At 44.3% G+C, this 11,356-nt stretch overlaps 1 protein-coding gene across 1 annotated transcript in view; it reads left to right on the top strand.

Annotated features, from left to right (window-relative positions):
* Positions 1 to 1,754: 1,754 nt before the first annotated feature.
* MEI4 (meiotic double-stranded break formation protein 4) overlaps positions 1,755 to 11,356 on the top strand; it is a 132,336-nt gene continuing 122,734 nt past the window's right edge. Inside the window, exons 1-2 of the mRNA XM_050951628.1 lie at positions 1,755 to 1,773; positions 2,559 to 2,807. Of these exons, the coding sequence (XP_050807585.1) occupies positions 1,755 to 1,773; positions 2,559 to 2,807 (268 nt within the window). The remainder of the gene's footprint in view (positions 1,774 to 2,558; positions 2,808 to 11,356) is intronic.

The following is an 11,356-nucleotide window of genomic DNA, read 5'->3' as shown; positions in this document are numbered from 1 at the left end:
CCCCCTCCTCTCTCCACTGTGGAATGTCAGAGTTGTTTTTATTATTCCCTTAAGAATTTAATTACAGGTTACTGAGCTGAATCACTTTGGGCTAATGGTGCACATAGCACTGGGGCTCCCCTACTATGAGCTGGAATCACTAAGAGCTGAAAATCACTAAAGAGCTAAAATCACTGAGCTGAGAGCACTGAGTACTGTGCTAACTAATGTGGGGAGCCCAAGCTATACTGTGGAACAGAGCTGCTGGCGGAGTGGAGTCAGTTTGTGGGGACGGCTGTAGCGGATCACGGGACAGCTGGTGGCAGCGGAGCGACTGGCAGAGCGGAGTAGCTGTGAGCGGCCCGCAGAGCTGAGCAGTTTGCAGGGACAAACTGGAGCAAGCTCACAGGACAGCGTGGGAGCAGAGCAGCTGGCGAGCGGAGCAGTTCTGAGAACGGCTGGAGCAGCAGAGTGAGCGGCTGGTAAGCGGAGCAGTTCGTGGAGAAGGCGGGAGCAGAATCCACGAGAGGCAGGGCAGTTGGCCCCGGATACGTAAGGTGCCCCTTTCTACCAGGCTGGGAGGGGAGACCTGCAGATAGACTCTCGAACTTTGGGCTGCACTGACCCAGGACAGAGACTTTGGGACTGTGGGTGATTTGGGGGTTGCTGGACTCAAGAGCCCAGAAAGAGGACACAGCCCAATTTCCTGGGGTGGTCTTTGCTCACGGTTTGGTCTATGAGCTCTAGTTGAGGTGTTTTTCCCAATTTAGTGTTTGTTGTTTATCTCATGTATTAAACCTTTTCTGCTACACCGAGACTCTGTGCTTGCGAGAGGGAAGCATTGCCTCTTTGAGGCGCCTAGGGTGTGTGTAAGATTTTCCCAGGTCACTGGGTGGGGGCTCGAGCTGGTTTGGCATTGGGTTATTGAAACGGAACCTCTGGATACTGAACCCGGCCCTTGTTGCTGCCAACTTAGAGGGGCAGAAGGGTTACATAAAATTCAATTTTAAGTTGACATATTTAAAAACATAAACTTGTATTTTAATTTAAATTTTAAAAAAGTAAAAAAAAAAATTTTTTTAAAGAGAAAAATTTATTTTTATTCACTGCAAAGTTTAGATTTGGTTGCCCTTGGAGAGGTCATGTTTATTTCTATAAAAAATATGAAAAACTTGCCATGATCCAATGCAGAAGTTCTCTGAAAAAAAAATCCAGTTGATGTGGTGAGGTCTTGCTAGAATAGTATTCCATTCAGAGCATTGTTATGAAGAGGTTAAAGGCAGCTTCCCTAACACCTCGCCTCAAACTTCTCGCTGGCAGTTATATGTGTAGAACAAAGGTCCCCAATGTGTGGGGTGCACCCCTCTAGGGGGATGTGGAGGAACATCTGGGCAGGCACAGAGGGGCATGGGTCATCCCTGACCGGAGTTGGGGGAAAGCACCTCCCAGTCCCTCCGTGCCTCCCACCCCAGCTGTGTCCCCAGCTCCTGGCCCTCCACGTGGCCCCGTCCCCAGTCCTGGCGTGGCTCCGCTCCCAGTTAGGGGCAAGACTGGGAGCAAAGCCACACCTGGCCGCAGGCCTGGCTGGTGGCCGCTGCCGCAGGCCTGGCTGCAGCTCTGTTCCTGCCCCAGTCTCGGCCCTGGCTGCAGCCCCGTTCCTGGCCCCAGACCTACCTCCAGCTGCTGCCCCAACCTCTGCCCCCTTACCCTTGTCCACATCCCCCCTCCCCGTCCCCAGAGCCACGTTCTGGCTCTGGGAGGTAGGGGGGAAGGGGATGGGGAGTTCGGACACGGGTAAGGGGCGGCATAACCCCAAAAATTTGGGGACGGCTTGTGTAGAAGCTTCCATGCTGATGACCATTTAAAATAAAGTGTTAATTTTGAGACTGAACTTCTTGGGGGAGAATTGTATGTGTCCTGCTCTGCAGTTTTACCTGCATTCTGCCATATATTTTGCATTATGGCAGTCTTGGATGATGACCCAGCATATGTTCGATTTTATGAACACTTTCACTGCAGATTTCACAAAATGTAAAGAAGGTACTGTGAGATTTCTAAAAATAGCTACAGCACTTGACCTAAATTATGGAGTCACAGTCATTGGACCCAAACATATCAAGTGTACAAAAAGACAAGCTAGGGTCATTTTATGAAGATCTTTTTATAATATTCCTTTATTTTTAACACTTTACAAAATCATGTACTGGATAAAGTATGTACGATCCAGTACGCATTCTGCAATCATGAGGTTAGAACTTAGTGTTAGGATAAAATGTGCATTAAAATATTCACTAGAATATTTTTCCTCCTAAGGTAAGCCTGTTTTGAGATGCATACTATTCCCGCTATTAGTTTCAAACTACCAAACTGAATTTGATTACTGACATTGCCTGCGTGCTACTTTTGCATGTTTCATGTTCATACTATATGTGATTGTTTAGATTTGTGTTTCTGTTGATTGATCTAAGGCCAGATGAGAAAAAGATAATTAGCCTTACTGTGGAATATAGCCATCAGTAAATGAGATACATAACTAACTAAACAAAAAAACTTACTGTGACTTTTTCATTATATGATAGGAATAAAAGACAGAAAAGAACATCAAGCATGGTACTTGAAAATATCAAAGCTGGCACTGGCTTTGGCAATTATCCACTCAAAGCCTCCAGAAAAAAGCAGCAAAGAATACACAGAGCATCTTGCTAAAATTATTTCTGGACAGGATTTTAAATGGAGATCAAAAGTTGAAGCATTAGAAGCTGAAGTCCTTAGATTACGTCAGGAGCTTCTTTTGAACAAGATCTGTCCAAGATTCTGCTTGGAAAATAGTAAGTCTCTGAAGCTGTTTTTGAATAACATCTAACACTGCACTAACATTTGAAAGACAAATATCAGAATGTTTTTGCTTAGCAATAGTATTTTTTTATGCGTAGGTAAAGGTGTCTTAAATGCAGGAATCTTTATTTTTTTCCAAAAAGTGACGAGACACTAGTTTCAGTTATAAGAGGAATTCATGTAAAAAGTTTGAGATTTATTCAATTAAAAAAAATCTTTATTCACAGTAGAAAATAGCCAAATCCTATGATATTTTATCAATCTTCAGTCTGTTGCTGTCTACAGCATATTGGATAATTTCAGAAGATATCATGACAAGACTTCTTAAATTTTCACAGCATAGCCTACTAGTTTTAATTTAATGGGAATATTAATGTACCATATTTAAATTTGGAACTCTATCTTTTGAACTTAGTTTTCTATCTCTAACCACATTAAATAGACTTAAAAGTCAGCATTTGGGCCTAATATGTAATATATTGATCTATATGGAAAAAAAAGATGGAGGATAATATTTTAATCATTTTCTAATTTGTATCTTAAGTCCAAGAAGTTCTGAGACCAGAAGTTGCGACTGGTTGGTGGGGAGGAAGACTGAGTTGCAAGATGCTGCAGGCTTAGTGCAATATGCCGGTAGATCTCTCGGCACCTCTCTGAGATTTGGCTCACAGGACAGTATGATTTAAAAACAAAATGTGGTCAAGTTTTATTTAGTGGCATGATTTTTTTCACACCAGTGTTTTAGTTTAACTTTTGTCTATGGGAGGAGTTTCTTTCCCCTATTTTTTGAAATGGAGAGGAGGCAATTTTATGCTGCTCATCCGCATTCAGTGTTAATTGTGGGTCTCCATTCTGGCAGTTTCTGGACTTTGTCCCCTTTTTTGTATATCTCTGCTTCCCTTCTTGGTATATTGCCAGCCTTCTTTCTCAACACCTCCATCCCATACACACTACCATACTTTAAGCCAGGGGTCCCCAACACGATGCCCGCAGGCGCCATGACACCCGCCGGGGCATCTAAGTGCACCTGTGTACTGGCTGGCAGACAAACATTCTCCGAAATGCCGCTGACAAGTAGCGTCATCCAGAGGTGTCACTGCTGAAATACCGCCGAAAATTGGTGGCATTTTGGCGGCGATGCCTCTGGATGACGCTACTTGTCAGCGACATTTCAGTGGTGATGACTATTGACGTTACCAGTTGTCGATGGAATTTCGGCGGATGCTCATCCGCCACCACGGTCCTCTATGGCTCGTCATCTGGTGCCTGCCAGACGAAAAAGGTTGGGGACCACTGCTTTAAGCAGTATTTCAAGAAGAGGAACTCTCAGCTCTTCAGAATACTAAATCAATCGCTGGGCATCTGTGACAAGAAGAGCTTGAAAGATATGAGTGTGGGAGGCTCATTATCAGGATAGACTGCTCCTCTGTATTGGCTACCAAGGATATTGTAATTGGGGATGTGTGGTCTGCAGAACATGTTGACCAACTGGAAATGAAATCTGTTCACCTGGAACTTCTGCATTTCAGCCTTTGTATTTTACAGTCTTGTTCATGGAGGCATCTTACCTCCTCAATCAACCAGTGGCTAGGAGTGAAGCTCTGCTTTGAGAGGTACTATTAATCCTGAGGCAGAGAAGAGCAGATATGTTCTGGGGAATGGAGTCTCTATCAAGAGATATTGAGTCTCTCAGCCCTAGTTTAGTCACAGTGAAGGTGGTTCACATACCTCACCTTGATGACTGTAGCCAAGTTAGCCTTCGTTTCATCCTTACATGGGTTTGTGTCTGTTGTAAAAGAGTCCTTTAATTGGTACAGATCAGGCATCCAACTCCAGACGTCCAATTTGGACATCAATACACTTTATCAAATCTTGCTGACTAGTACAGAAGAGTCTGGAGTTTCCCTACATTGTGCTGTGCAAATAGGGGGTATTTCCCCTTTTCATATACTACCTATGAGTATTCTGGTTTTATCCAGTTAGCCAGAAAAGAAGAATTGTGTCACAGTACCTAAAGCAGGGGTGGACAAACTTTTTGGCCCAAAGGCCACATCTTGGTGGGAAAATTGTATGTAGGGCCATGAATGTAGGGCTGGGGCAGGGGTTTGGGGTGTGGGAGGGGTGTGGTGTGGAGGAAGGGGCTCAGGGAAAGGGGTTGGGGTGCAGGAGGGGGCTCAGGGCAGGGACTTGGGGTGCAGGAGAGGTGTGAGTGTGGCTGAGGATTCAGGGAAGGGAGTTGGGGTGCAGCAAGGGCTCAAGGCAGGGGATTGGGGTGCGGAGTGCAGGAGGGTGCTCAGGGCAGGGGGTTGGGTACAGGAGGGGTGTAGTGGGGGCTCAAGGCAGGGGTTTGGGGGTAAGGAAGGGTTTGGAGTGTGGGTTCTGGCCTACACCACTTACCTTGAGTGGCTCTGGGGTGGCAGTGGGGCTAAGGCAGGCTCCCTGCCTGCCCTGGCCCTGCACCACTCCCAGAAGTGATCAGCATGTCCAACAGGGGCTCCTGGGGGTGGCGTGGTGCAGGCGGCTCCACCATGTGCTGCTCTTGCCTTCGGGTACCACCACCACCCTCGAATCTCCCATTGGTTGCGGTTCCCCATTCCTGGCCAATGGGAGCTGCGGGGGGTGGTGCCTACAGGTGAAGGCAGTGCATGAGCCTTCTGCCCCCACCACCTTACCCTGGGCTGCAGGGACATGGTGCTGGCCGCTTCCGGGGGTTGTGCAGGGCCAGGGCAGGCAGGGAGCCTGCCTTAGCCTGGCTGTGCCACAGGGCTGGCAGTCCCACCCTCCTCTGCCTAAAGAGTTTGCCCTTCCCTGACCTGAAGAGTCAAAGTTCATCACTTACTACTACCAGAGGATCTATGGATGGCTTCTTTGTGGGGTTTCATGCCTCGTTAAAGTGTTTCTAAATGCCATCAAGCCCTGCATACATTTCATGGAAATTCAATCTAATATTCAGAACACTGTACCACTGTTCAATGGACACTATTTCTTTAGAATTGCTTTAATTCAAAGTGGCACTCCTAGTTGTGATTACCTGAGCCAGGCAGGAGATGAGCTAGCTGCCTCTTCTAATTTTCCATTTGTTACCTTTTATCCTAACAGTTTTGAGAACTGTGCCAAGCTTCATTTCATGGAAGAATTCAGGTTTCATATTAATCAAGAGGTTTTTATCCCTTTCTTCTGCTCAAACCTGAAATATGACAAAGACGGGATTTCTGGCAATTTTCCAGGGAAAAGGACACAAAACATTTAGGTCAGCTGACGGTCTCTCTTTGGTTTGGAGAAGCACAAAAGACAAAATGGATACGTTTAGCTATCCTCTGAGGCAGGTTTCCTTACCCATCATTAATAAGAGCTCATCAAATCAAGGATCATGTTGCTTCTTGGCAAGAAAGTGAGTCAGTCTCTGTAGCAGAGATTTGAAAAGCTAACACCTGGTATTCCAGCTCAGGAAGGCATTGCTAATCTTAAAATGGACAGAAAATTGCAGATTGGCTCCAATCGTTCTAGCATACATCTGGTGAATGGAGTATTAGAGGGTAGATACAGCTTTAGATTAATGCATTTGAAGGGCTGTAATTCAGTTAGCCAACATGTATCTTAGCAAAAGTCATCAAGGGGTACATTCCCCCCACTCGCATCTTCTAATTTAGCTCATCTGACTAATCACAGTCAATTGATTTGAATTACTGGAGATACTTGCTGTAGCAGAAGGAGTCTTTCTATACCTCCAAAACTAGTTTGTTCTTTTTGCTAAGGCCCGTAAATACATTACTCCAGTCTTCTTACAGCTTGAGGACAGAACAAGAAAGGAACTGGGCAGGATTAGGGAAAAACTGACTTCAGGGCAAGCAGCCCCTGCTTTCCCACTTCCATTAGGGCAGTGAAGTCAGATGGACAGATGGAGAGCTTTTTGCTTTTAAGCTTTACCATACCATTTTAGATGCGTGCTCTCCCCCACCCCCTGGTCTCTCTCCAGAATCGTGGTAGCAATAGTACTGTCTTTAGGGAAGGGAATTCACTTATCTCTTCCTGGACAAAAGCAAAGCACACAGAGTGGGATGGTTCCTGGAATATCTTGGATTTAGGACAGACCCAGACATATGATGCAGGGACGCCAATTACAGTCTTGGGCTGAGGATGAACACGCTATTGCTGATTCGCCTGTGTTTTTTTGTGTGAGAGATAGGATTTAAGAGGGGACAGGCACTCTTCTTGTGATGATGCAAGAAACTTCAGCTCCCTCTTGAAGTTCATCCCTGCAGGAAGAGTTTGTCCCTTCACTTGCAGAGCTCACAGGAGGTAAGAGTAGGAGGAGGGAGCAGAGAGCTCAGCAGCACAGCACAATGCTGCTCCCCTACCCCTCTCCTTCCTTGCTGTGGCCAAACAGCACCTCCTCCCCCTTACTGCAACACCCACCTTGGGAAGGAGGGATGGGGACAGGCTCCACTGCAGCTCCCCCAGGCGAAGAACCCTGAGGGCTGTAGAAGTGTAAGTGGTGGTGGAGGGGTGCAAAACTGATGGGGGGTGGGGTTGGGAGGCCTGGCAGATGTGGGTTTGGGGGCGAGGTAGATGTGGGCCTGGGTACGGCGTTGTTATGGGTGGTGGGAGCTGGAGGACAGACAGTTGGTATGATAGGCAATTGTGGGGGTGGAACTGATGTGGGAACTAGGAGAACAGGATTGGTTTGAGGGCAGAATTAATTGCTGGGCAAGGGCTGGGCAGATGTATTTTTTTTTTGTACAAATCCCAACATTAAATGCTTCCATAGGGTGGTCATTGACTTTATTCCAACTTTGCAAGAAGAAAGAGCATGGCATTTGAACCTCATTCTGCTCCTCACAACACTACCCAGATTGGACCTCTTCAGGAAGCATTGTTACATTTCCTGTCCTGGTGACTAGCTCCAATCAGCTGAGAGTTTGTATTTAAAGTTGGGAGCATTCTCTAATGAGATGTTATATAGTACTTTAAATTCAGACAGCTAGCTCTCACAACTATCTCACAACTATCATAGCATTCATTCCGTAACTAAATTCAACAAACATTGCTTCTCCAGTTAAGCACTGAATTCCAGTCCTCAGGAGCACTAACAGTCTCAGGGCAGAGTAGTTATGCCTCTTAGATTGAGTTCCATTAGATGTACATTAATTCTCCAAATTCTGCACATTGATCATCCAATCTTACATAATTGTTATGCGTATAAGAAGCACACAGAATCTTTTTCAAGGGTATAATCCGCTGCATTTATTGAGAGTACAGTTTAAGCATTAAACTCAGCATATACTTCCATTCTCTCTCGCGCGCGTGCACATACACGTTCTGCAGCTGGATCTTATAGTTACCAGCCCTTAGTGTTGCTTGGTCAGTTTCAGTGGCCAGCTGAAACTGCACAAGTGGGAGAGGAGGAGCTGAAGCTGGGTCTTTGTTGGATGCGACGGAAGCTCCGATGTTGATGAAGAACGAACCCAAAGTCCCCTGACAATATACCCTTCTTTTATAGTAATAAGTTCCCATACAAGTCTGTGGACCTTGCTGTGTCGCATCGGAGCTGTTAATCACGAGGTAGTCAAGGTTGCTCCCAATCAGCATTATATTGGGTTGTTACTGGGAGTATGCACAGTGGTTTCTTATCTTGTCCCTCTGGCTCCACTCTTTATCTTGTCCTTGGGGTGTATGCCTTTGCTTTAGGGTTGTCAATCTGTCATTAGGGTGATTCTGATAATAAGGTTGGTGCCTCTTGACTTCCCCTCTCGACCATCCGGCCCATTAGTACTGGTGCCTCCTGTCTCTTCTCTGTTAGCATGCCATACATTCTTCATTCATACACAAAACAGTAAATAATTTCAGAAGCAAGAATTTCAGCCATAACACTTCTATTATTCTAAAAACGATCATTAACATGTAAAGCAAAGAATAAAACCAAAACAATTTCTTCTTACTAATTAAAATCTAGCAAAATGGAGTACAATTTGTATGAGACAAGTTCTCCCCATTAGGCTTTTGGCGTACATAATGCCATTTCCTTTCTTTTGGTAGAACTCTTCTTCGTATCTTAATGTCTAGGTTTAAACATATATCCGCCTAGTTTCAGATGTTGTTCTGTAAAAGGTGTTCCTGCTTCTCACACTGAAGGTAAACTGCTATGAAAATCTCATTGTAACAGCCTTGTGGTGCTTAGTATAAAGAAGTATAGAAATTCTGAATGCCTGATTCATGCTCATTTCTCTGAGTCTGTTCTTAAATGGGAAATCTGTAGTACAACCAGCTTTCTTGAATCACAGTCCTGTGTTTTTAATCAGAAAAGACCATTCTTTCTTTAATTTTTTTGTAAAAGTCCACTGAAGTATATAAGCAGACCCTAGAGCAGGGGTCCCCAATGCAGTGCCCGCGGGCACCATGGCGCCCGCGGGGGTGTCTAAGTGTGCCCATATACTGGCCAGCAGATGAGCATCCACTGAAATGCCACCGAAATTTGACGGCATTTCGGCGGTGATGTCTCTGGATGACAGTACTTGCTGGCGGCGTTTCGGCGGATGCCCGTCCACCACCACAGTCCTCCATGGCTCGTCGTCTGGTGCCCGACAGACAAAAAAGGTTGGGGACCACTGTCCTAGAGTACTTGGTGTAAAATCTCTCTAAAGAGAAAATGTGTTGATTGCTCAATATAGAGAATCTTGCAAGCATTTACCATCTGCAGAACTATTCTGAAATAATACATAGAGGATGTAAATAGGTCCTGGGCAGAATTTATTTTATTAACTCAAAGAAATAAGGTCTATAAAAGCAGATCTTGTTTCCAAGGGACCATAACTGCCATAACCATATTAGTGTGCTAAACAGATAAAAGTTCTTGAAGTTGTGAAGGAGGGTTTGTTTTTTTTTGCAATCCCAGCAGCTTAATTTTTAATGAGTTGAATAGTTACCAAAAAAGTAATATGGTAGAGAGAAGCTTACATAATAAGTCAGTTTAAAAAAAAAAGCCACAAATACAAATAGTTGAAAGGATGGAAAAATGAAGTGAATAAACCTGATTCATCGTTCATGAAAGTCTACCTAGCAATATTTCAGTCACTGAAGACTTAATGAAGGGTAACAGGGATGCCTCAATGTGAAAAGAGAGACAGCAATAAAAAATAGATAAATAAACCATTCTGGTTTTTGGTATGCGGTTCCTCTCTCTTCTCTGAATGTGTTGACTAGTGATTTCATGTTTGATTCACCAAGTGGGTATTAATAATTTGGATCTGTTTTTTTATAATTAGTTTCATTGTATTTTATTAGATCTGAACCATCTGATTTTCAGAAGAAATTGAGCTAAATTAGAGGCTCTCAGACTATGGTTCATGGAGCCCAAGATGGTGGTAACAGTGCTAGCTATCACGTGGTGCTGATCTTCCTCCTCCTTTGCAGCATTACCAACCAAAAATATATTCCTAACAGCTAAGCCACTGTTGTCATTGCCACAGGGATGATATGCAAAACATTGAAATTAAAATATTTAATGATTGGGGACCTTTCTCTGATCAACTATGATATTTACAGAACTAAAGCTTTTCACTGCTTACAACAGAGTTCCACCTCATCCCAGCTTTTAAAAAGTTACTTGAGATGTTGTAAAGCTTTATTTATTCTAAAAAAACCCCAACTTTATTTCAAAAAATCATTTAATGTTCTTAAGTGACAATACTGTACTTACCTATCATACCTTTTACAAAATCCAAGCATTTGCAAGCATGGATATGTATCTAGTACATAAACATAAAATTTTTAAAACCACCTAGGTTCCATTTTATCAACTAAGGCACTTAGTGGCCTAACGGTCATTGAAGGTCAGTGGGATTTAGGCTCATTCTTAAGGTGCCTTTGAAAATTTTAGCATAAACAAATTGCCCACTGTGGCAGGGCACCTTCTCTGTCTCCCCAGCCTCTGCTGCTTTTAGCCCTGGCGAAACAGGCCTGGGTAATATGGTCCCCCTTGGGGCACAGGGAAAGTCCGTTCCTTCTCTCTTCCAGTCCTTTTTAGCTTATTTTTCTCCCTTGTGGGAGGGAATACAGCCTCTCCTCCTGGTGAGGCTCGCTGTCTTGCTGCTCCTAACCTCCTGGCAGCAGGACTCTTTTCTCTCTCTTCTCTCCTCCCCTCCTTCCTCCCAGGGGAGGGTTTAAAAAGGTCTCAGGCAGCCCTTAGTTGGAATCAGCTGATCCTAATTAACCTCAGGTAGCTCCCTCTCAGCTGATTCTAATTGATACTTTGGTAACCCCTTCTCAGCTGAACCTGATTGACCTGTAGTTACCCCCCAGTTGATAGGGAGGAGGGCCTTTTAACCCTCTGAGACTGATTTCTACCCCCTACCCACTTGCAGTTGTCTGTCCTGAGTTTATCACACTACATAATAAATGTAAACACATTTGTATCAAACAAAAAAGAATGGACATTTCAGCCCTGCCCAGCAATCTTAATTCTGACCCCTGTATTTTTTTTAAAAAGGTATATTTTTGTTGTCTTGATTTTGGTATCAAAATATTTTCTAAAGATACTGTTAAG

Source organism: Gopherus flavomarginatus, chromosome 4 (assembly GCF_025201925.1).
Source record: "Gopherus flavomarginatus isolate rGopFla2 chromosome 4, rGopFla2.mat.asm, whole genome shotgun sequence".
Taxonomy (NCBI): Eukaryota; Metazoa; Chordata; order Testudines; family Testudinidae; genus Gopherus; species Gopherus flavomarginatus.
Note: the sequence above shows the minus strand (reverse complement) of the source record. Positions and strands in the feature narration are given on the sequence as shown.